Genomic DNA, 25903 nt, shown 5'->3' on the forward strand with positions numbered 1-25903 from the left:
AAGGTTGCTCGGAGTCATATGTCAAGTATGTAAAGAAGTTTGAGACAAATGCGTTTTAGACAATTCTCGACTATCCATGATTGTATATTCATTCAAATTTCACCTAAATGTTATTTATCGGATAAAGCTACAAGAACACATAATTTGAGGTGCGGCAATGACATGCAGATCAGTCAAGAATACAGTGCTGAGGTTTTAAATTGGTCACTCTGAGGAGAGGGCTCTTCACTGTCATCTCCTAAAAATCAAGGCTACTGGAAAGTACTGATGAACTCCGTTTCCTGTCAGGCTCAGGTCTGCTTTTATCAATCATGGAAAGGTCAGTGGCTGTGTAGGGGTGCTCCACAAAGCAGGATTTCTCAGTAATTCAGATAACTTAAGACAAAAGTCAGCACTGACCAGTAGGTATGTTTCTTACCTGTTCTCCCGCTGGACAGTTTTGGCTTTTGGCTCAAGCTATTCAGTGGACTGAAAAATCCTGCTTTGTGAAATATTCCCTCAGTATGGTGTGAAGTTACCACAACAACAGAGAGAGACAGACACGAATGTTAACATACAAAGTATGGCACAAAGAAACATGGTGAGCAATTATAAAGAAGGACACATCAGGACCCCCCACCCCCACAATATTTATGGCCCATCATCAATGAAATGCATAGGGTCTTTATACACCTACCTATTTATTAATGTAATCTCATCACATTGCAAGACATGGACCAAAAACACGGACGGACACTGATACCAACCTGATACCAACATATGATTCATCAAACAAGAAAACATTCATCCATGACCAATTACCACCCCCGAAAAACAGCAGCCAGGGTACACACACACACACACACACAGAGCTGGCTTTTTCAAGTTAGTAGTAGGCAGGCTGGTGGTATATCTTTGGAGAGGTGAATCGTCGCAGAGGTGGGGTAAAGGGTGTTCTCTTGCTATTCCTGTGTACACGTAACAAGCAGCAAGTTAGCATTCACCTCACTGTAGTCTCAATAAATTAACTGCTTTTCTTCTTTAAAGATATGACTTTAATTAAGGTTGACAACTGTCTAAATGTAAAAAAAAAGGCTTTAAATGAAAGCCGATACTGAATTGATTTGATTTTTTGTTCAAATTGGTTTGTAATTACTCGGGTGCTGTCTTTCAGATGGAATGTCTCATAATTAGTTCAAACTGATTCAGAATCCTGGATTTGACAGTCCAGGGTCTGTTTTTTTAGTGTGAATGGACTACACTGCATTCAGAGCACAGCTTAACCATTCAAAATGCTATTTCATTCCAGACCTAAGAAACTTTTAAGTCTGGAAACACATTCAAGTGGAAACTCTTGTTAATCCTGAATGAGCATTATTAATACCAAATTACCTTCAGGTTAACAATATAGGACTCAACAAAACTATTATTCACCGCTGGTCACGTCAGTTATTTTTGTATATAGCTTTGTGTTAAGTGCTCTCAGTCTGTACCATCAAATGAGAAAGGTTCTGAGACAACAGATTGCAACAGAAGTCCGTCATTAATTCGTCACATGCACTGATCAAACCTCATGCAGTGACACTGGTGCTGGCTTCTGATTGGACGATTTTATACGGTTAGTAGGGAGGGCAAGCATTGTATTAGTGGGCTAGAAGCTTAAATAACTTTATTGTACGATGCAAAGAGTTTAGTTACATGACGACAACACTGTTTCATGATTAGGATGAATTTATGCTATTATGCTACTATGCCCTCTTTCTCTAACTTGGGTAAAAAACTGACCATTCATAGAGACATTAGTCTTTTTTTATTGTAAAGTGATACATCTTGAATAGTAAAACTGATTTTTAAATCTTGTAACAATAGTAAAAAACTATTACAGGTAAAACAAGCACAACATTTTCAAGTGAGGTAAATTTATTTAAAGCACTACATTCAAACTTCCCTTTTAGAGAAGGTGTGTGTGTGTGTGTGTGTGTGTGTGTGTGTGTGTGTGTGTCAGTGTGTGTATATGAGTGATCCAACTGTGCTCTACTGGACTCTTCTTTTCTTGATGGAACATGTCATGGAGTCGTAAAACTACAGTCAGTTCCATGGAATGGCAGTGATAAAAGCACATTAATTAAAGTATTCATAAAACTCATTAAAATCTGATGTCGTGTTCCTGTAATGGTCCTGTCAAATATAATATTTAGACAAATTTCATAAGATACAAAAGGTAAAAACAATTATCAAGTACCAATGAAAAAGGACTACAGTAGATCCTGTGTCTTAGACCCAATTATTATTCTTTAGGATTAAAAAAAAAAAAAAAAAATTATAATGTTTTGTGGACCTGATTTGGCTTTCGATCTCTTTGCAAGTGTTAAAAGCGTGGTAAGCTGGCCCCATTGATCAGTGCGGCAGTCCCCTCAGCCGAGCAGTGTGAGTAATGTCCTCAGCTCCATGTCTCTTGAGCAGACCTCAGACGGCCGCACCTACCTGCCGCCTACCGCGTTCAGAGTGCCCTGAGAGGTGCCCGAACCAAGAGCCGCACTGAGAGTACTGGACTGACCCGACGACCCGTTCACCGGACTGCCGTCCCCCTTCAGGATGCCCGTGCACTTCCAGTTATCCATGTAGTTCGCTGAGATAACATACGTATTATGACACAGTCGACTGGAATGCCATCTAATCAGCTGATAATATTGACAGGTGAGTGGAGTTCAACGAGGAAAGAAATATATGCATAGAAACCTAACGCTGTAGTCAACACAAGGGTATAGGTTCCCAGATTGTTTGTGTCATACCTGTGGTTAAATTCATAATTTTTTTAATGCGTTATTGGCCCATTTCAAAAACTTTTATAAGCTCCGTGCACCTAATAACATACAGATATGAAAGATCTGTGTCCACAGGAGCAACAGAACAGCACAAACTAACTCAACTTAGTTTGAGACCCTGTTTAGCTGGGACTGATTCAAAAGAATATAAGGTTTGCTTAGACTTAGGACTCGGTTCCGTGTTCTCAGTCTGTTTCTAATAGGGAAAGCAACATTCATTCCGTTAATTTTATCCTGTTTATGTTTAGTGATGTGTAGGTCCCCCACCTTTCCACAGACGCACACAACCATCATCTCCAGAGGACGCCAGAAGAGTACTGGTGATGTTCCAGCTCACACGCCAGACCTGTGAGTTATGGCTGTCAAACTGGGCCATGAGCTGCACCTCAAACTTCGAAGGTCCTGTAGAACTGCTGTCCTTCCTATTTGACAGACACACCAACACACCCAATCAGACACTCCCATCCATTTCCAACAAAAAGCCACACCCACCACTGTGTCCTGGTAGTCACGCGACCCCTTCAGTCATGCAACAGGTTTTATACAATCCTGAATTGTGAAGGAAAAAAAAAAAGTGGGTCAAAAAATTTCCAGCTGTTTGATGTTTTAATAGACGCTTGCGTGTAATACACAAACGTTAAGAACGCTCACCGCAGTGGAACCAGCTTGAAGATCCGCACATCTTTGGTGGCAACGGCGAGCACGTGGAAGGACCGCCCCAGGTTTGGAGCAAAGGCAACGTCGTGAACAGCGTCTGTGACCGTAGACAGCGTCTCCACTTTGGCGTATTTTCTGCCGTAAAAAAAAAAAAAGAAAAAGCCCGTTGAGGCTGAATCAGACATTTCAGAGGGAGGGACAATGTCACGCTCTCTGTTAAGAGATGCAGACGGAGGGAAAGACTGACCTTGTGTTTTCGTTGTACTCATAGATTTGAACCTTGCCTCCATACGTCACATTACTGTCATCGCTGCCCACTGCTATCATTGGAGGGTGAACCCGGGAGCTGCAGAAAATAAACAAACAAACAGCAACACATTTCTCAAACATCATCTCAAGTGCTGTGCATGAAGTACCCAGTCCTGAGTCCCTCCTCCAATCAAAATTCTCCACCCTCCTCTTGTGTCTTTCTTCTCTTAATTTGAAAATCAATGAATAAATAGCCGGCAGTGATTATGAAGACTTTGAGATATTGATGTGACGTTCGTTTTGTGCTATTTCAACACACTCAGTCCAAGTAGTACCAAGGAGACAAGGTTAAAAAAAAAAAAGTCACGAAACAATACTGGAGATGGGCCCAGACATTCAGATATTTCAAATACTGGTTTGACCCTGGTCTGGAGGAAACTTTAGCTGAGGTATGCAACCTATTTACAGTTCCTGGTCTACATTCCGCAACTTCTCCATCCGAGATACATATTACCATCGACTTTCAAACAGTGCTCAGTGTTCAGTGTAACCACAAGTTATTCCTCCTTTAAGTCAGGCAGGTCACACGCCTAGCAAACATGACTGTGCTACATGGACAACACGGCATGTGACTAAAACATCTGCTGAGTGAACAGTGCAGTGCATTGTGAGACTGCGAGAGTGTATGTGATGTGCCAGCAAAGCTATGAATCAAAATGGTTTGCAATAATAAAACGTGAGAGAAGATTACACAAAAGGAATGCGAGAGGAATTTACACACCGACTGTCTTATTGTAGAAATTCACTCATGAAAACCTACTGTTTAATTATGCAAATCACTGGCCCCGGGAAGCTAAAATGATCAATATCTATATATTCATTTTTTTTTGTACTTCTAAATGACTGGTGTCAGAAAGGACATGACGACCAAACTTTCTGGAGAGACGACGCCGCGGTTTGTGCAGTGTGTGTAGATGAAGCCACACCCTGAACCAGAGAGAGCAGCTGAGCATGTGTTGGATTCGGCATTAAAGCAGGTGTGTGTTGTAACAGTATATGTCCACTTAAGTCTGCACTCTGTGTGTGTGTGTGTGTGTGTGTGAGAGTGCACATGTGTGCGTGTATATATACATATGTGTGTGTATATATATATATATATATACACACATATACATACACACACACACACACACACATATGTATGTATGTGTGTGTGTGTGTGTGAGAGTGCACATGTGTGCGTGTATATATACATATGTGTGTACATATATATATATATTTGCATGTGTGTTCCTGCACTACCTCGAGGGATTCCAGGAGATGCAGGAGCAGCTAAGTTTGCAGGAGAGCTCATGCTGCAGTGACCACTGACTGAGGTTCATCACGTCTGGGGCCTCGTAGATCCTCACCACCCCATCCGCAGAACACGTGGTCAACATCAGACCCATGTGTTTGGGAGCAAACTTCACGTCTGTCACAGAGGTCCGGCTGTCCACCAGTGTGGTCCTCTTTATCTGGGGGAGGCGCATGGTGATAATGGCAAGTCACATTCGGAAGACAATAACAGGTGGACCACACTCTGCAGTATCTTTAAGAGGATCGCTCACTTCCTTGACAGGTAGGTGAATTAAAAGACATGATGTAAAACGTAGGCTCACGGACAGATGGGAGAATGAAATAGCTACTGTGATTTAGCGTACCGATTCCCTCAGTACGTGGTATTTTCCTGATTAAAATGTGGAAAGATCTGCCCTTCCTGGGCCAGTTTTTTTTTTTTTTTAATTCATTTTTAAGGTAGACTGGTGTTTTGGATGTGAATCAACTGACAAATCCTTTGTTTTGTTAAATTAGAGTACACCGACATATTTTCACTTAACTCTTTCTTTTGTGGTGAGTGACAGTTATGATACAAGCTGGTAAGAATCCGAGCTTGCTTAGAATAGATCTCTCTCTTACCCAGTGGCTCTGTCCACGCTGTTTGTCATTGGACTCCCCGACGATTTCCTCCCAAACAGCTGCTGTCCGGTCGAAAGAGCAGGATGCCAGCACCTGCCCAAACTCTGGGTGTGCCCATGTTACACGCCACACTGACCCACTGTGTGTCTGAAAACAAGGCCTTCAGTTTCAGCATTCAGAGCCTACAGTGAACATACGTATCTGAAATAATTATGTATTGGTCACTTCAAGAAAGCGCTAGGCAACGTTTTTAACAGCTACAGATATCACTCAAACGCATTAGCGTTACGTTTTAATATTCTGGGAAAAAGAGGAGTTTAACTTTCAAGCAAAGTCATTTTTAAACACTGTGGTTGGATGAAGTTACAGAAAGCTGTAGTCTTACGTCACGTAACCAATAATATTGCGGCAATGATTTAGTTCCTCATTGAACCCTACACCTACACTCAGATACACAAGTGCTCTATCACACTGTAAACAAACCTTCCAGCTGGCAGTGCAATGCCATTCACCAGTTTCACTCTTGTCCCACACCTGAAAACAAAATTACATTATTAAAAACATCACTTCTTTCATTGTAGATATTAACCAATCAACGCAGTCACCCAGTATTCCTTATTCAAACTGTAACATGAATTTCTTCATACGATCGGCAGTGATGCTGTGTGATCAAAGCTACGCCTTTTGATTATATCAACGTATTGTCTTGATAATTTATCATCTTTGTTTAATGAATAATAAATACTGCCAGTCGAAGTCGAAGATGTTTGGATATACTGTCAAAGGCCACCTAAACATTCAATGACCTGTTTGTTGTTGATTCCCTAGCCTATGAAAATTACCTTAACTTTAAGATATAGTCATTCTGCTGACCTTACCTTTACACTTTGGTCGCTTGAGCATGTTGCAATTCTACGACCATGAAAATCATAAGAGACATCATGGATTAGATCTTTATGATCCGCCGCAATGCTGTGAGCCACAAACATTGTGTGATCAACAGATTTACTCCCACTTGTTTGTAGTTTCCACCCGAGCCTCTGCAGGTCTTCTATGACGCAAGTCTTTCAAATCTTTTCCCGTTTGTTCAAGACACGCGGGAACACTATGCTAGATATGTCGGGATGTACCCATCAACTATGTGGGGGAAAAAAAAAAAATCCGGAGAGAAAACGAATTCCACTCATGCGTAAGCGGTGCATTTTATTCGATCTTCATATAAAAGATTAACAAATAGCCGCTGAATATGTTATACCAGTCAGGCAAAGACACATTACGACACTGCGCCTGCGTGACGAAAACGAAAGCGCTGGGCAGACACTTGCAGGGGGGGCTTCCTACGCCCTCTGCTGGTTTTTGCGCTGTACAACAACCACAACTTCAGCAGTTCTCTTGTTTTACAACTGCTACATCGTCCCAAAAGCTGATGAAGGACTTGAACCAAGAATTGACTAAACACAAAATCCCAGTTGACTCGATTTTATTCAATCGCACGAAGCATTTCGCAACAATGTTTACAAAAACAATATAAAAATACTAATTCACAATAGAGGATCCCCTTGATTTTCATATGCAAAAATGGATTTTTTTTTTTTTATTAATCAGAACAGGCCAGTTATCTGAATTATGAGTAATATGGTTAGAGAAAAAGTAGTGCGGGTTATCTGAAGAGTTGAGGCTCCATTACAGAAGTCTCCCTCACAGCAGGTTTTGGTCATGGCATAGACAGTCTGGTTGCTGGGAAACTCGACAGTGCTCGTCTGATTGCACTCAGCCACAGAAGCACAGCCCATCATCTTTACATCAAGCACAGACGCTGGAAAACACAGAGGGTTCAGGCAGTACTGTAAATGTACACTGGTTACACACACACACACACACACACACACACACACACACACACACACAGCAAGAGACTGGCAGGAGAACAGAGGATGGGGGACCCCAAACAAACAAAAAAAACCCCTTACCTGCTTTCCCTATTCCAACAAAGCATTGTTCATCATCACTGCAGTTCGTACGTGTCGTGTAGCACAAGTCCCAGAAACCAAGATCACATCGAAAGCATTCGAGTGCTTGTCCTAGACAAGATTTTTTTTTATAAAAAAGACAAGACAATTCCATTTCAACAGTTTCCAAGACATGGGAGGTTTTCACAAAAACATGCCCACATTCTCTGGCAAATAAAACACATCTAGAGTACAGCGTTGCTCTGCTGAAAAGGTAAAAAAGGTTTCAAAACACAGAGTCCACGTGCATGTCAGTTAATCCAGGGTATTGTCACGTTTGTCTGATGGCGATTAAGAACATTACTGAAGTAGAGGAACATTACTGAAGTTCAAGGCATATAAAATAATAAAGTAAATATGAAGTTGCACTTTGTACCACATGACAAGTGGTTCTTGGAGCAAATAACTGCCCTTTCCAGGAATAAACACCAGCAACCAAAAGATACAGCTAAAAAATGTACACAGAACACATCTCTGATTGGGTAAGGGCACTTACCTGGACTAGGTGAAAACATCACCATCACAGCAACAAGAATAAAAAAACAAGCCCCTCTCATATTAACACTGATAAGTTAAACTAGCGTTTTTAACAATGGAACAGGTTAACACACACAACCCCTTGAAATAGGTCCGTACACATCCCTGCAAACCCACCTACAGATGCTACAAAGGATTGCCTTGCATATTCTAGATAAACATCTTATCTTATTAACTGATAATGAGGAGCAGCTTTGAGGCTGTGAATCAGCCTGACACCACTGATTTGCTGAATGACATATGCAACAGGGATATGCTTAGAGTGGTGTTTCCTAACTTCAGTCCTGAGGAACCACTTAACAGGACAATTTCTGTTCTAATCCACAACTAACACACATTCATCTGGTCTACTAATTACTGAGGTCTTTAATTAACTCACTCAAGCTGTCAGCTCAGGGCCTTGAGGGAGACGTGTTGTTCATTGAGATTTAGGCGCTGAGGTTAAAACAAAACAAAACAAAACCCAAACATTCAAGGCAGTTCGGATGACCACTGATACTCATTTTTTGTTATAGCGACATCTAAGGCAATTCGACGTGCTTGATAAATGTCAAACAACTATGTGGGCTTATCTATACGTTCTCATACTCTGGGAATGTTGCTTAATCTGAAAAAAAAAAAAGATAAAAATATGTCTTGCACAGTCTTATACCGTGAATGAGTACTACACACGGGCTGAACCGCAGCCAAAAGATGGATTTGACGTATCTCAGTGATAGTGCAGCCCATACAAGCAATTAATAATATATATTATAAATAAATGGTATATGTTTAATATGTCTATACTGATGAATATAATTAATTTCTTTTGTATTTCCATCATCTAAAAACTATACACGGTTGTCTCTTCCGATGTGGATATTTGTATCGGTCCATTTATTACGGATTCTTTCGGGATTGGTGCGTCAAATAAAAAAAAAAAAAGTATAGCCTAGTCACCGCAGGTAAATCGACTGACAGTGTTTGAATGACATCTGAGAACAGAAATATGTTTTTGACAATTTAAGATTTAGCGCTGTGTTAAAACTGAAATGTGTTAAGGGTATCTTTCGGCCATATTAAGAAAAACTGGTTTAATCCAACGATATAGAAATGGATTGTTCCTCTCTGGGTGGTCTAACTAAACTCACGTCCCCTCTCCTACTGTAATCGTAAAGCTGAACGCTGGACGCACGTGTCCTTAACATTAACGTAGCATGCACTGCTGAATTAACAGGTTAAGTAAAATTCCCCGAAATACTTAATTAATTCCCTTCGTCAGAACAACACCCCACTGTCACTACAAAACCTCATCTTCACACAAGCACACACACGGAAGTTGTGTATGTGTGTGTATGTGTATGTGTGTGTGTGTGTGGGCAGCCAGTCTCTCTTCATCCCCTTGCGGGTGTAAGACTGACAGAGTCAGTTCGTTTCTCCGTGCTTGTGAAATGATGACTGCATGTGAGGATGCAAAAGTAACTTGTCAAGGCGTGTTTTTTTATTTTTATTTACTTTAATGCCAGACTGACCTCATCCCAGATTAAAATGGATCAAGAGTTTCAGGACATAGACTCGTCCGGACAATGGCAAAATCTGTACAATGTAAGTTAAACCAAACGTTAAATCTAAGATTGGTAAGTGGTTTTATTTAACGCTTGAATAATGGTCGTGGCTGGCGTGAGAGGGAATTGATACGAAATTACCGTGGAAAACTGACGTTACCTCTTAAAAAATCCTCAATTGCTAGCTATGTCGCTAACATTACTTTTATCGGCTTTGCAATGCGCATGTGCGTGGTACTAAGAAACGCGGCTTCTGGTTCATACATATGAAATCGTTTTATGGATTAATATACATATAAAAATATCTGTACTGAAGTTATTAGAGTCTAATGGCGACGTTGTTTTGTTCGCAAACTTTACTTAGGGATTCAGCTACATTCATTAACTGGTGTTATCTAGCCAGTGCTAACCTTTCATTTACTTGGACGCTATGTCGTCTTGCAGTGAATGCTAACGTTACATTAGTTGTCAACATAATTTGGTATTTTACTACTTCATCTCGCCAGTATGTTTAGGCATTGTACAAATGTACAGTTTCCTGTCTATGCGTCTTACATTGGGTCTCCTCTCGAGTATTCTCAAAGCCATCAGTCATGGTTTGCTAGCATTTAGCTGACAGCTTTGCAAGCACACTTACAGGCTTCCTGTAAAACGAGCAGTGATGAGGTTTCTGAGAACTGACGAGGTTTTCCCTAGAAATTTCACTTACACGGTTGCTAAACAAATGTGGCTTTTCTCAAGACTTGCTCCCCCCCCCTCGCAGCACCATCTTTAGCAGGTGCTACGAAGTCTGCAAAGCAAGACACCTTAAACCTAGTTTGTGACACAATGTACACTTTATGATATTTTATATTACGAAAATAACGGTTTCAAAGTTTTACAATCAGTTAACAGATCTAGTGCGATTGCGAATATGTACAGTCACCCCACTCGACATAACTGCGTTGTTGGCTCTACACACACAATTTTAAACCGTATGGATCTTTTAAGTTTTTATATAAATTGAAAGATTTAGCTGATTATAAAACTAATTACAGTTACAACTAATATACTGTTGGCTTAACACTATGTGAATCATATAACGCACGAGTTTATGAAACAGACGGTATGTAAAGAACTTCTTTTTTTTTCTTGTCTTCCCAGGAAATCCGTAACCAGTCTCACGAGTGTCCATACAAAGTGGCAAACTTCCCAGAAAACCGTAACCGGAATAGATACAGGGATGTGAGTCCCTGTAAGTGCCGATTCTGTGCTAACGCAGTATGGCGTTATTGCAAGGTCATGGTATGGGGTTGGTGGAAAAAGTGCATGCTCACATGTGTTCACAATAAATGTCTTTTCTGTGAACCGTGAGTTGGACTTTGCTTTTTTTTTCTTTTTTTTTTGTCTTGTCAATGATCCTTTGTCTTTTCTTGTGTGTGTCCAGATGATCACAGTCGAGTGAGGTTGGAAAATTCAGAGAATGACTACATTAATGCAAGCTTGGTTGTGATGCAAGAGGCCCAGAGAAGTTATATTTTAACTCAGGTAAGAGAACTGAACTTAAATACAACAAAAATGTGTAGAGTAATTACTGTATTGCTGTTTACCACAATAGAAAGAGATCTTAAAACATAACTGAAAGTTAGTCAATCTTTTTTCTTCTGTTTACCATTAAATTGTCCTTCTCTGTTTACCTTTAAGTTGGCCATTGGCCTTTGTTTTAGTTGCTCATCCCATATATACCATGGGTTAAAATGAACTTTATCTAGTGAAATGTAAACAGTTCATGCTTTGAGACCTATGTTTGAATGTCGTCTGGAGGAACGTAAAGAGATGTGTTGTTTTTTTTTTCCCCTCAACTCTCAAAATGCCATTTTACTTGAATGGAAATGAGAGAATTGTTTGAGAATTGTTTTCTTTATCACTGATGTGTGCAGTGATGTTCAGATGTTGTGCACTTTCTTTGCTTGAAGAAGATTGTGCTTGAAATAACGCGTCCTTATTTATGACTAATGTCTGAAGAAGATATTTGTTTTTTTTGTTTTTTAATAGACTGGAGCCTCCGTGGTTTTCACCACACTTGTTTGCTCCACTTTAGGAAAGGCTCCGTTACTGTTTAACAGTCCGGCTTTGTGCTTAATGTGTCCGTTTGCTCAGGGCTTTGAGACGGATGTTTTGAGGGTGTCTTAGCTCATATTTCTCTCTCACCACAGGGCCCCTTGAGGAACACTTGTGGTCACTTCTGGTTAATGATCTGGGAACAGCGGTCCAAAGCCGTTATTATGCTCAACAGACTCATTGAGAAAGGCTCGGTAAGGATGGGAAGATGTCATCTGATTTATTAACAATTTTCAACAACTCCCACACTTACACACACACACTTTTCCCTCCCATTTCCTATTAGTGAGGGATGTTATTTTGGCAAAGGTACAGATTTCACTAAAAAAACACTTGCCTCATTCTGTTTGTAACACAAGGTGGAGTGTGTGTGTTTGTGTGTGTGTATGTGTGTGTGACGTCACGTCACCTTCTCTGATCCCCCGTAGAGAAAACAAGGCTCGGTTGTGAGGGTGCAGCTATGTTTTCAGTGAAATTTGGTGCCATTTTAAAGGGACCCCCTTTTGTACACGGAGAGGCTCATTTCCTAAGATGGGGGTGTTGTCGTAGTTCTCCCTCCCCAGCCCCAGTTCTCTTTCCAATTTTTTCCAAATTTGCCCCTTTTTTTTTTAACCCAGTCCGGAATGCCCAACTACTCATGACCTTTAAGTGTCCCCAGCCCCACGCACAGCCACTCAGGTCCCGGTGAGCCACACACAGCCACTCTGGTCCCGGTGAGCCACACACAGCCACTCTGGTCCCGGTGAGCGAGGCTAGTGGACACAGAGATATGTGGACCCACCCACTGCATCTTTTCCCACGAGCCGCTAGTATTGTCAGATGACATCACGTCCCACGCTGTGGGTGGAGAGTGCTGTTCGTACCGACGGTTCCCACAACCTCTCAGATGTCTGACCCTGAGAGAGCCCCTGGCTGACACCTCCGTCCTTAGCAACCCCCCCCCCCCCCCATCCCCGCCCACGCCAGCATTCGAGAAGCGTGTTGTGGATTTCATCCGCAGGACGGAGCGTCGTTTGAAACACAGGAGAGTGCCGGACAAGGACGGTGAAGCAGAGAGTAGTTTTTCTGACAGGGTTCTAGGCCTGAAATAACCGGGCAAGAGTGTTCTTGGAAATGACACTCAGCTCTCTTCACAGCCTGCTGTTCATTGTCTGTCCCAGATTGCTCCTCTGCACTGGCTGACATCACGTAGAGATGACTGGCCTTTTTTAATTAAGAACAAATAAAGTAACGTCTGATGAATGAATCCATCTCTATATCTATCTATCTGTCTATCTATCTATCTATCTATCTATCTATCTATCTATCTATCTATCTATGTATATGGATTCATTCTTCAGATGTTACTTTATTTTTATACACACACACACACATTGAATAAGGCAGGTTTGACGCCATGGCCTGTTTGAATCCCGTCCTTTTCCTGTTGTAGGAAAAATGTGCTCAGTACTGGCCATCGGCGGAGGAACGGGAGATGGATTTCAGGGACACGGGTTTCCGTGTGACGCTGCAGTCGCAGAATGTGAAATCCTACTACACAATACGAACGCTAGAGCTGCACAACACCAAAGTAAGAAACTGTCAACACATGCTTTATTTTTTATGCTGCAAAACATTGCATTATTATTATTCAGAATTGTTTTATGTGACCTCTATATCTATGACATTATTACATATATTTAAATATGTGTGTGTATACATGTATATGCTTGAACTATATACAATATATTAATTCTGAGAGTATCTTAGGCCTCTAATTCCATGTTGCGTCCTGAACCAGGTTTGACTCGTAAGCGCGTCTTTCTATGTATGTCGCTGTGCATAAGCCCCAGTGCAGCAGCGACTGTGTGGAATCACACAGCTAGACTGGAGCTGATGCAGTGAGAAGTTTTGCCCATGCTGTATTGGCATTCACTTGGCTGGAATGCCAAAACAAACCACTGATGTGTTTCCACTGGGTCAGAGAGCCTGAGCCAGTTTATCGACAGGAGTTAGATGGAAAGCTCACAGTCCGTCCGTAGGAGCTGCCTGATGGAGTTTAGAATGCGTCTCTATCGGTTTTTTAAAGCTTTCGTTACTAGTGTATTGACTAACAGATTTGTCATCCCTTTAGCCCGGTCCAGTCTTGGTGTGGGATTGTCTTATCTCAGCACATCTGCATTATTTGTAACTGGGATGGGACGGAACAGGGCGGGATGGGATGGGGGGGGGGGGGGGGGGGGGGGGGGGGGGGGGGGTGGGGGGCGGGATGGAATGGGGGGGGGGGGGGTTTACGCCTCCAGACTCTGGAATGTCCTGCTTAAACAAATGAGAAGAAGATTTCGTCCATGCTGGAGGAAGGACAAGTACACTAAGGACGAGATCTAAAAAGATTGTTATCAGATGTTTTTTTGTTTGTTTGTTTGTTTTTTTTTATTTACATTTCTGAGGTGTTTTTGTCTGACTTTGACTCTTCTTTTCTTCTGTCAATTTTCTGACACCCCCCCCCCCCCCATTTTTTTTTTTCTATTTGACACATTTATTGTAAGTCGCTTTGGTTTTAAACGCGTGTGCTAAATGCCAAATTGTAAACTGTAAATTGTATTTGACAGAAAGATTGTTGGTTTAAGACTTTTATTTAGGCTTCGTCTGAGAGGTTTTTTTTTTTTTTGTTTTGTCTTGTTTTATGATGATGCTGTTGGTATGCCCATGCTCTGTTAAAGGCAGTCGGAAGGCTCAGTAGGGGTTTAGTCTGTGACGTCCAGAGACATTCCTGCTGGAATAAAAATGGCTTTGAATATCAGGTGTGAATGCTCTCAAGCTGAACAGTCCCTGTAATTTGTCAACGGACTGAATTAAACTGAATGAAAACTGAATGAAAACGGAGGCCATACGCTTGAGCTCTTCAGGAGCAACTTTGCACTGTCCTGGGTTCAGTTTATGACGACAGTATAATCATGAGACAATCATGGATCTTAACTTTTTTTTTTTTTTAACAGACGGGAGAGACCAGAGACATCTTCCACTTCCATTACACCACGTGGCCGGACTTTGGCGTCCCAGAATCCCCGGCGTCGTTCCTCAACTTCTTGTTCAAGGTTCGAGAGTCGGGCTCGTTGGAGGCGGGGAACGGTCCTGCTGTGGTGCACTGCAGCGCAGGGATTGGTCGCTCAGGGACCTTCTCATTGGTCGACACGTGTCTGGTTCTGGTACGACCCACTGCCTAGTCATACCCGTTTCAGTCTGTGTATGAAATCAGTGTTTTATGAAGGTGATTCCTATGACCACGATAGTATTATGGGGAACATAAAACAAGAACAGAACGATTATTTACCCAAGCTTATGACGTGATAAATATTTACTTTGACATAGTCAAGAGGTGACCGCACTTTTAGCGGACTGTTAATTCAAAATATTTCAGACAAACAGTAACCTCATGTGTACTGTGGAATTTTGTTGGACAGCTGCCCTTTAAATTTGAATCTGGGTCACGGCACTTCTCAGGAACACCAATAGTTTATAAACCAAAAAACTCTCATTAAAAAGAGGATAGCTGTAACTTTGTTTTTATCACATGCAGTACAGGATGCTAAAATGACGGTGGGAGGTTTTCAAGTCTTTGTTTTGTTTTGGGTTTTTTTGGCAACTGTCTTCCTGGTAGATGGAAAAGAGAAAAGACCCGTCGTCTGTGGACGTCCAGAAGGTTCTGCTTGACATGAGGGAGTTCCGTATGGGTCTCATTCAGACCCCAGACCAGCTCCGTTTCTCCTACATGGCCATTATGGAGGGAGCCAAGTGCATCATGGGTGATTACTCTCTGCAGGTATGTCGTGAAATTTACGAGAAAGTGAACCCCACTGTAAAAATGTCAACGCTGCGTCATTCCAAACTAAAGCAAACTGGGAGGACGCTCAGTACAGCAGCAGGTTAATGATGCAAAGGTTACGAGGTGTAATTTACACAATGAGATAGTAGTATGTAAACACCCTGAGTGTTACTAAAACTAGATTTTATATTCTCACATACACAAGCTCAGCTGCTGAAGTCAAAGTTGAGTGACATGCTCAAATGACCTTCATTTAACCTTTACTTCACGTTCTGCTTTTAATATGGAAAACGTGTTTTACCATTTTTGTAGTGATTTGTTGGACGTTTTTTTTCCCCCACAGTTGTGAAATAACATTGTGGATGAGATAATGTTATGTCCTTCACTGGCTGTGTTTGATGGGGTTTAGGAGTTTCACGCTATAGCTGAATGCAGTGAGAGTATATGTGCTTTGACCTGTTCAAATCTGGCCCTCTTATAAATGCCATTGTTAAAAGCTGTAAGGATGCTAATGCTAATTTTAGCTTCTATAAACTCAGCCATGTGAAATTCATCAAATCTTCATCAATAAGAATGCAGTGGTGGTGGTTTGGGGCGCTAACTGTCTCCTTTAAAAAATACGTTTGAGCTCCTATAGAAAGAGTGTGACTGTGATGACCTGCAGCTTTCCTGATGCGTCTCTCTCTCCTTCTCTCTCTCTCTCTCTTGCAGAAGCAGTGGCAGAAGCTCTCTGAAGAGGACCTAGAACCAGCGGCTGACCTTTCCCCGACCTCCCAGAACACCCAGCGGCTGTCAGACTTGCTGAATGGACAGACAGGGCTTTTCGCAGAGGCTGAGGAACCAGAGACGTCAGACGTCTGCACGGAATCGCCGCAGGAAGAGCAGCACACAGAGGACACATCCAGCAGGTGAGTTGGCCCATGACAGGGTTTCATTCTTCATTTTCTAAACTCGTACCCGTTTTACGCATTATTAGAAACACTGGAGTACTGCATGCGATAGTCACTCTGTGCAAATGAGAACGTGAGTGTCACACAAAATCGGTTTTCATAAACCTTTCATTTAAATTTAAAAAGGCATTGTGTTTATGGCTTCCAAGAAGAACCTTTTTTTTGTTTTTTTGTTTTTTTTTTTTTTTTTTACAATATATTTTCAGTTAATGAAAACACAGAGAAGTAACCTTGATGGTCTTTCCTGGCAGTCTACGCAAGCGGCATCGGGAGGAGAAGAAAACCAGCATGGCGCAGAAGCTGCAGCAGATGAAAGACAAGATGAAAGACGCAGAGAAAAAGAAGGAGACGTGGCTCTACTGGAGACCCATTGTTCTGAATGTAGGGGCTGGAGCTGCGGTGGCGTTTGGACTCCTCATGTGTTGGGTTTTCCTTTCGCAATGATGGCTCTGGTCCCACATAGACTTTCCTCTTACTTTGTACTTTTTTTTTGTTTTGTTTTTGTTTTTGTTTTTGTTTTTGTTTCCAGGACCAAGACTATGGTACTCTGTAACAACCAGGTGCTGAAATGATCTAGAGAGAGAATATTCACTCCCTTTCTCTTGGTCCTGGAGTGAGACTGTATCCACTTTTGTACTGTGACATTCTGCCTGAGTGTTTCAGTGACCGTGTGATACTGCGTCGTCATAAATAGTGTGGCCACTGTGTACCGTGTACTTACTAAATATGTAATCGGTCCTCATTTACAACAACTCCATTTAAAAAGGTGAGGGGTATTTCATACGCCTGACAGTGTCATTAAAAACACATTCTAGAGTATTTACACAAACAGTTGCTTTCGAAGACAACTCTGTGATGGAAAAGGTTCCAGCAAGTCACTAATCCACCTGATTCTGTTGAGTAATTCACCCCTCCCACCACCTCCACCATGGGAAGGATGGACACTTAATTAGCTGAGTGAGGATAAATGAATTAGGTGGATTTGTTTCTGGAAAGGACATAAACAGGATAGGAGCTGGTTACCCAAGGTTGTTATTTTCAGCAGGTCAAAACCAAACGTTTTTATTCTTTTACAGCAACGTCACTGAATCTTGTATGAAGCTTGATGCATCGATTGTCACCAAAATGTAATACAAATGTGGCATATGTCCCACTTTTAAAATCAAACATATATACTAAAAACGTGTTCAAAACCAAGAATATATGTTCTTTTGTCACTCTTTCCTCCTAAGGTTGCCAATTTTATATATATATATATATATATGTGTGTGTGTGTGTGTGTGTGTATATATATATATACATATACACACACACACACACATACATACCTATATATATGTATGTACACACACACTCAAATGGATAAGAAAAATCATTTCGTTTTTCTGCATTTTAGACTGGGAACGTTGATTGTCGAGATTGTTGCTCATTTATTTTGTGCCTCGTTAAAAAATGGACTTCCTCGTGCCCCAAGTACAATGCATGCACATACCTCTGCTACGCTACGCCTCGTCTCCGTTGTACGGCTGGAACCGATTGCATTGTTTTACGCGAATAATTAGTGTGTTAAATCTTTTTTTTTTTCCAATACTGATTTATTACGCATCTACTGTGTGTTTATTGTTCTCACTCATGCCGCTTCTTTGTGATTTTGGGCTGAGTCATATAATGAAATTAATATAGGCTGTGCAGGATGCCACACGTTTTTCGTAATTGGTTTTGATGTGAAGGGGGGGTTCGGTAAACTGATACAACATGAGCCCAAATAAAGGTAGCCAGAAACCACAGCCGTAAGAAGCTACCCGGTTATATTTTTCTTACAGAGGGGTCAGAGTCTTTCTCTCCGTTCAAATGGCTTTTCCTCGGTTCAGACTTCTGGATTTCATTGTGGTTATGATGTGTATTACTTAGCGGAATCAATGAGGGTCAAATTAGATGCCTCTCCCAGGCCCGTGTTCCAGGAACTGATCCAATATTTCCAGAAGTGGCTAATGGTCGCGTGGTAATTTCATTCCAGTGAAAGGCCAAGTGACCAACCGGGAAAAGACCGACCGTTCCACTTAAACCCTGCTTGTCGAATCGTATCCGGGAAAATGTCTGATTTGATTTCAGTATTGCAGGAGTGAAGGCTTAGTCGTGATGACCGTCAGTTAAGGCAGTGTATTTTTAGATGAGTGAAAACAGTTGCTAAAATGAAGACAAACTGGGATTCTGCCGATGATGCGGCGTGGGTCAAGAGGTGCGCGTACGCTACCTTAGAAGGCTGAATACACCTTTAGAAACCTGAAATTATTTTTATTATTATAGTCCGCTTTAGTTACCTTTGAATAAAATATGCCGCATTGGAGATGCAGTTATCAATACCTTTGATCACTTGTGCCTGAGGTACCCTAAAACTTAACTGTTGCATCCGTTTATATATTGAACTCTGTTAAAAATAGCTTTTGGTTTCTACGTGAGGTCAGAACGGTGCAGTATCTGGAAAACATCATTTATCAGCGCTTCCGATGGTACAGCTGCAACAAGACATCTAGCTACGTCTAGTCAACAAAACTACAATAAATACAAGGTCCCCTGTTTTCATTTTTTTCATGTCCTCTGTATGTCATAGTTGTTCTTACTATGCCTGATTAAATTTTTAAGTTTTTGAAAAGGAAAACCTCGGATTATATGGATACACATGTTTTGTAAATCTTAGTCTTGTCTGTAAAGACTTATTAAAACTTAAAGAAACATCGATCATCTTCTGCCTCAATATATAATTTGGCTCCGCTCCGGCACTGAGGAAGACCTCCACCCGCTATATTGTCCGCCAGAGTTTAAACTGTCAGTTGCTTAGTGGGAGGAGTCTACAAGTACACAACACTCGTAATGGAGACGTGCTAGTGCAAAATTAGTTGAGGAAAATGAACTGAGATTTTATGAACACCCAAGTATAAAAACTGTCGTTAATGTTAGGAGTAAATAAGTAATTTCTGTTCTTTTGTGCAGTGTTAAAACACCGAAGCGTTTGTTTCAAACGAAATGACTCTTCCTCCAGAGAAAGCATCTGAACTCAAACAAATAATACACGACCACTTGAGAAAGGTGAGCACACCACTAAAACTTACTTGTGGACCGAACCTTAGTTAGCTTTCAGTTAAACAGATTCAACTGTCTGTTTCCACATTTGTAGTATGTAAACTGAAGCTGTGTAGCGTTGCTTTCTCAGATGGATATCCATGGAAAAATTCGAGATGTGCTTGCGGAGACGGTCAGAGGAGAAGCAGATCCTGGTCGTCGTCCGCTCACTGAAGAAGATTTCATGGCTGCGTTGCAACGCAGGGGAATTGTCGATGACGTTATGAAAGATCTGCACTTTTCCAGTGTGGTACTTAATCTTTTTATCTGCGTGCAGTCATTCAAGGCACTGCGTCTGTACTGCCTCTGTGGCGTACTAAACAAACCGTATTTGTGTTTTGTTTTTCGAGGATCTGTCGAAAACCGAAGAGGGGACTGCAAACAAGCCTGCAACCCATTTTATTGACAAGGATATAACTCAGATCAAGAAATGTGAGTACAACATTTTGTCATTGTTCGCTTTGCAACCAGGATGTTGCATTGCCTCCGATGTTATAACGTTTACTTTTGAATGACATGACTCCTATTTAAAACGTCAAGCTGACTTCCCTGTTGATTTATGTTACCAGCTAATATAAATCCTGCAAGGAGATACCTTTACCTGCAGGTACTTGGGGGAAAGGCCTTCCTGGAGCACCTGCAAGAGCCGGAGCCTTTACCTGGTCAGGTGTGCTCCACGTTCACCCTCTACCTACACTTCCGTAACCAGCGATTTCGCTCCAAACCGGTTCCCTGTGCCTGTGAGCCTGACCTGCAAGAGGGCTTCCTCTTAGAGGTGCACAGAGATGGCTCAGGTACTCAGTTCAGATATTCTCACAGGACTTTGACTGTTCTGTTGATCTCTCTGGTGGAATCCACACATGTAAAACTGAGAGGTTCTGTATTCACCTCTTTAACGTCTTTCCTTCGTGTATGAGGAAAAGCATCAAACCCATTTTCGTTCTGATTATGTCCAAGGCCCTGAGTCACTTCTTTAGGAGCCACATGGAGACAGTAGAGACTCTTTCATCTCAAACTTTAGATCACATTTAACCCAGTCATTTTATTTGAATCAACAGAAATGAACAAACAAAACACACACACATAGTATGTTTTTTTTTTTAGATGTAATATGCTAGAACTACATCAGCATTAGGCTGTTTTTCCATTCACTTCAGTCTCAAAGTATGTCTGACAGCTCTCAATACGGAAATACTTAGTTATCAGCTCGTAGTTCCACTGAACTTCACCCTGTGTTTCTGGGTTGGATTGACCTGGTTCTTGTTCACCGAATGTCAGTTTGCTCAGTGCTTTTCCTGTAGTCACATTGCGTTCGTGTGCGTGTGCGTGCGTGTGTTTTGTCTCTTTGTTTATTTATCAGGAGACAGCAGTAAGATGGCGGATGCCACCACCATGCTGTCCATCTGTGATCCTGTCCACATGGTGCTGATAAGGACAGACACGTCTGGAGACACCACTCTCGTCTCCTCTTACTTTCTCGACTGGCGAACTGTCCTCAGTGCACCCAACGGGAAGGCGGGTATCGCTGTGGAACTGCTGGGAGTTGGTAAGTGGACTTGACTACTTAATGAATAAGCTTTTGCCATTTGAACTGTAAATAGTCAAAGTACTAACATTTCATATGTTCATCTAAAGACAAAAGACATGTTCCCTGTTTGTCCATCTGGATGTTCTCCTCCATGTGGGATACGTTTTACTACATTTCTCTTCCACGAAGCAAAACGATTAAAGCTCATTTGAGTATATTGTGCTAACTTGGACTGATGCTAATTATATGCATCCAGCACAGCTGTATATGATGGATGTCAATAGACTACTGTTAGAGGAATGTGAAATTCAGTAGAGAAAGTACAGAGACATGTTAGGAAATTCGGAGAGTATCGATGGTCAAGATTTACTGTAGAGTTTGTTTCGTTAAAATATGAAGGTGATAAAGAGCAGCACCTCTCTTGGACTTTTCCTGAACTGGATGTAATTTCCCACCAGATACATATCACTTTAGAGCAAACACAGTTTAACTTCCCTGGAAATTTAAGTCAGTTTTGTTTTATACTTTTAAGGGTAAAACATCGCAATCTATTTTTTTAAGCTCTTAGCATACTCACTGTGTTAGGGTTAACCATTTGTGTGTGTGTGTGTGTGTCTGTGTGTGTGTCTGTCTGTGTGTGTGTGTATATGTGTGTGTGTGTGTGTGTGTGTGTGTCTGTCTGTCTGTGTGTGTCTGTGTGTGTGTGTGTGTATATGTGTGTGTGTGTGTGTGTGTGTCTGTCTGTCTGTGTGTGTCTGTGTGTGTGTGTCTGCGTGTGTGTATATATGTGTGTGTGTGTGTGTGTGTGTGTGTGTGTGTGTGTGTGTGTGTTGTGAAGGCAGTGAATGTAAAGTACCTGCTGGAGTTCTCAATCTGCAGCTGGAGCTGTACCCCCCCCTCAGTGAAACTCTCACGCCCGAGATCATCACTACTCAGGTGAGACACTGACAGCTGTGTTAGCTCCTGACGAGAGAGAGAGCGAGAGAGAGAGAGAAGCCAGTAGAGGTAGTGTATGAGAGAGGGATAGGCAGTGGACAGAATGTGTATAAGAGAGTGAGAGTGAGTGTGTGAAAGAGACTGATAGACGAACATAAAATGTTAAATGTAAATTTCTTCTTTCATGAAGGAAACAGCTTGGTTGTGCTGTCAGTAAACAGAAGAACACGTACGCTAAACAAACACGCTGATGTGAGAGAGGTGTGAGATTAGAGAGAGAGCATTTCTGCTCATCGTTGATATGAAATTGTCACACGATGTTCTTTATACTTCCAAGAAGCAAAACAGCACGGCATACAATCACCCATATCCGCTATCAGCACACGATCAAAGTATTGGACCTTTTACCCCACAAACCTCTGGCTGTGGTACAATTACACACAGAGATCATTCCTACCTTCACTCTGATTCAATACAGTCTGGGTACAGTCTCTCAGACAGCTATGAGAGTTCACCTGAATATACTGTAATACACCAGTGAATTAACAGACTAATTAATTACTAAAGTGAGTTGAATTAGTTAAGATCCCTGTTCTCCTCCTGTTTGGCAGCAATCCCTTGAGAGGCAGAAGACGGCCGAGAAGGAGCGTCTGTTTTTGGTCTATGCCAAGCAGTGGTGGAGAGAGTTCTTAGAGATAAGACCCTCTCACCAGAGCAAACTGGTCAAGATCTTCGCTCAGGTTAGTTAACTCACCTCAGAAAACCTAATCCATCTTTCCTCCTGCTAACATCTTGTTATTTAATAATGTGTTGTTTTTTTTGTAACTAGTTAGAGTTAGACTTTCAAAAAAAAATAAATACATTTTGTGAATGGAGCCATTGATAGCCCTGTGAATCAGCTTGAATCATAACCGAAATTTTTTGTTTTCTTTCATGGGAAAAAAAATGTATACATGTATTGGTATCAGACTGTGTTGTGCATACTCTCTCTCGGAACTGTGAGAGGGTCGTGATGTTCTGTGACCTCTCTCTGTTTTTTTTTTTTGGTTTTTTTTTTTTACGTATAGATCGTTCCTCTATCTGTAGTGTGGTCACATTACTGCCCTCTCCAACCCCTCTCACCCTGTGTGTATATGTGTGTGTGTGTGTGTGTGTGTGTGTGTGTGTGGCTGTTTTGGTGTGTGTGTATGTGTATGTGTGCGTTTGCGTAGGACGAGAACGGTATAAACAGGCCTGTGTGTTCGTACGTGCGTGTGTTGAGGGCGGGGCGGCTGTTGGAGAGCCCCCGTCAGGCGGCGCGGTTCGTCAGTCTGCTGGCCCTGGAGAGAGCCCCCACGCTGGGGGGCGGAGCCAAACACGAGCAATGGTGCACCATGATGGCCTTTCTCTGCAGGAACAAGGTGAGCATCCAATCGGAGTCGTCTGTCTGCATGACGTCACGTGAGCTTAGAACCTGACGATGTCTCGTACATGCAGCAGCGCGTGTGAAATTCTAAGACACAGAGTTTAAGACATATTGCTGTACTTTCTTTAGAAGATCCTATGGTAAGATAAGCCTCGAGTTCAAAACACATTCGTGTGTTTAGACAGCTTCATGTCATTTCCTGGGGAAACTGATTCATTATCCAAATACTTATCAACAAGACTGTGTGAAGTTTTGGAAGGATCGTGGATCCTATCTGTAAATTCCTCTTTGCTTGAATTTCTCCAACACATGGACACGTCTTTCCTGTCTCCAACAGCTGATTCCCATAATTTCTCTCAACTGTTTTCAACCGCCCCCCCCCCCTTTAAAAAAAAAAAAGTTCTCATGAGTACCCCACGGATATGAAATATGCTCTTTACAGGACACTGCAGGGAGGATATATAATACTTCAGCCATCTTTTTTCACTTGTGTCCTATTCTCGCCTTTCTGAGAAAAGGCCTTTGGAATGGAGCGCGGCTGGTCTTGTGATTGTGAAGGTCTGCTAGGTTTTCTAGGAAAGCTGCCTTCCTTCCGCTGTATTCACTTTTTATTACCGCTCACCTCTTTTCTCTCTCTCTCTCTCTCTCTGTCTCTCTCTCTCTCTGTCTCTCTCTCTCTCTCTCTCTCTCTCTCTCTCAGGAATGTAGGGTTCCTGTGAAGGACACTCATTGTGCTGTGTGATTTCAGCCTGTGTTCTCTCCTCTTGAAAGAGAAGCGTTTTTTTTTTTTTCTTTTTTTAGATGGCTGTAGCGTGAGGAGCTTCTGCTCTAAGATCTGATGATCATTGTATTGGCTGCCTGTGACCTTCACCAGCTTTAAGTGAGAAGACAAAATGGATCTCAGAGCAGCGCAGAACGAGCGACTCTCCACTCTACCCCTATGTCACGACACACTAGACCAAAAACAGTTATGCTTCTTAGAGAAGGGTCTCTTTGGTAGGACTGAGCGCATTTAGATTAGGTTTGGAACAAAATCTTTCAGTTAGTGTGACACCATGGGGAAGAATTGCCTGTCCTTGAATCACAGGGTAACTTACTGCTTTCCCGGTTTTGTATTAGTAATCAGCTTTGGCTTTGCTGGTCGAATAGTTCAGGAAAGTGATTTTCGTGATTGAGGGCATTGTGTCCCAGCACGTTCTAGAGCCGAGAGCTGTAAAGATTACATGTCAGGTTGGTTCTTTCTAAGTGTGCATTTTAAGATCAGGACACTGAAAAGTAACACATCTAAATTCAATACAACATACATCAAAAATATTAAAGGATCAAAAACAGAACCCAGCCCAGATGACCACATACAGAGTGTGTTGGTGTACTTAGTGAACATGGTAACCGTCTAGTTTACTGTTGTTGTTGTTTCTTATTGTCTCCAGGGCGACTGTGAGGACCATGCTACGTTGCTATGCAGTCTGCTGCTGGGGTTCGGGTTGGATGCCTACGTTTGTGTGGGCACCAAGGCCAAAGGCATACCCCATGCCTGGGTCATGACCTTGGGTACGGACGGCTCTGTCACCTTCTGGGAGAGTCTGACTGCACACAGGTAGACACTCCCAGACACACCATGTGCACACACACACACACACACACACTTATTGACTGTCTACATCTGGGAAAATGCTTTGTCATGTACTCTCTCACCAATGCTCAAGTGTCTATTCATTCTTAATCCACATTCGGTGCCACATTAGGTCTAGTCAGTTTGACTTTTTTGTTGTGAGGAGGTAACAAAATTGCAAACGCTGTTTTCCCTTGTGAAAAACTTTTTGTTGCCTGTTGCCACAAGGATAATTATCAAAAAAAAAAAAAAAGAGCCTAATGTCTCTTAGGTAATGAATAGATGTTATAAACTACACATGTGTAATTATTTCACTTGTATTTCTGTTGAATTTTTAGCAATATGGCTTGTCTATCCTGTTCGTGAATGAGACTCATTAAAGTAATTCCTTCTTATAGGACCAGCAGGTCACAGCTGCACAGTATTAACATGGAACTACAGCAATTTCCAAATTATTCCGTTCCAGGAACTGGGTTTAAAAGTGGACCTGTGCTTCAATTCCAGAAAAGCTGTTGAAGGTTTTTTGTTGTTGTTGTTGTTGTTGTTGTTGTTGTTGTTGTTGCTTTCCAGGCAGGACCATTATTCTGTTGTAAAAGTGGTAGCTAGGGGAAGAACTGCTTCTCAGAGTCTGTAGATGTTGGCTCAGAAAGGCCCTGTACACTCTTGCCTGGAGATGGGCATCACTCTCCCA

The 25903-nt window shown here is 41.8% G+C and overlaps 3 protein-coding genes across 3 annotated transcripts in view; 2 read left to right on the top strand and 1 right to left on the bottom strand.

Moving 5' to 3' along the window:
• Window positions 1–704: 704 nt before the first annotated feature.
• LOC115818788 (nucleoporin SEH1-like) lies at window positions 705–6730 on the bottom strand. Its single transcript, XM_030782273.1, has 9 exons — window positions 6545–6730; window positions 6150–6200; window positions 5667–5813; window positions 5013–5224; window positions 3709–3807; window positions 3456–3596; window positions 3072–3226; window positions 2464–2608; window positions 705–947 (listed from the first exon to the last, which is right to left on the bottom strand). The coding sequence occupies exons 1-9, from the start codon at window positions 6653–6655 to the stop codon at window positions 866–868; spliced, it is 1143 nt and encodes a 380-aa protein (XP_030638133.1). The 5' UTR covers window positions 6656–6730; the 3' UTR covers window positions 705–865.
• A 2956-nt stretch (window positions 6731–9686) lies between these two features.
• ptpn2a (protein tyrosine phosphatase non-receptor type 2a) lies at window positions 9687–17133 on the top strand. Its single transcript, XM_030781546.1, has 9 exons — window positions 9687–9796; window positions 10900–10990; window positions 11183–11283; window positions 11952–12050; window positions 13289–13426; window positions 14835–15044; window positions 15497–15658; window positions 16373–16569; window positions 16863–17133. Exons 1-9 carry the CDS (start codon window positions 9740–9742, stop codon window positions 17053–17055), a joined length of 1248 nt encoding a protein of 415 aa, XP_030637406.1. The 5' UTR covers window positions 9687–9739; the 3' UTR covers window positions 17056–17133.
• A 2502-nt stretch (window positions 17134–19635) lies between these two features.
• cep76 (centrosomal protein 76) overlaps window positions 19636–25903 on the top strand; it is a 9574-nt gene continuing 3306 nt past the window's right edge. The window contains exons 1-9 of the mRNA XM_030783299.1: window positions 19636–19698; window positions 19823–19981; window positions 20082–20163; window positions 20301–20525; window positions 21092–21277; window positions 22098–22195; window positions 22807–22935; window positions 23407–23595; window positions 25031–25197. Coding sequence (XP_030639159.1) covers window positions 19636–19698; window positions 19823–19981; window positions 20082–20163; window positions 20301–20525; window positions 21092–21277; window positions 22098–22195; window positions 22807–22935; window positions 23407–23595; window positions 25031–25197 — 1298 coding nt within the window. The remainder of the gene's footprint in view (window positions 19699–19822; window positions 19982–20081; window positions 20164–20300; window positions 20526–21091; window positions 21278–22097; window positions 22196–22806; window positions 22936–23406; window positions 23596–25030; window positions 25198–25903) is intronic.

Source organism: Chanos chanos, chromosome 8, assembly GCF_902362185.1.
Source record: "Chanos chanos chromosome 8, fChaCha1.1, whole genome shotgun sequence".
NCBI lineage: Eukaryota > Metazoa > Chordata > Actinopteri > Gonorynchiformes > Chanidae > Chanos > Chanos chanos.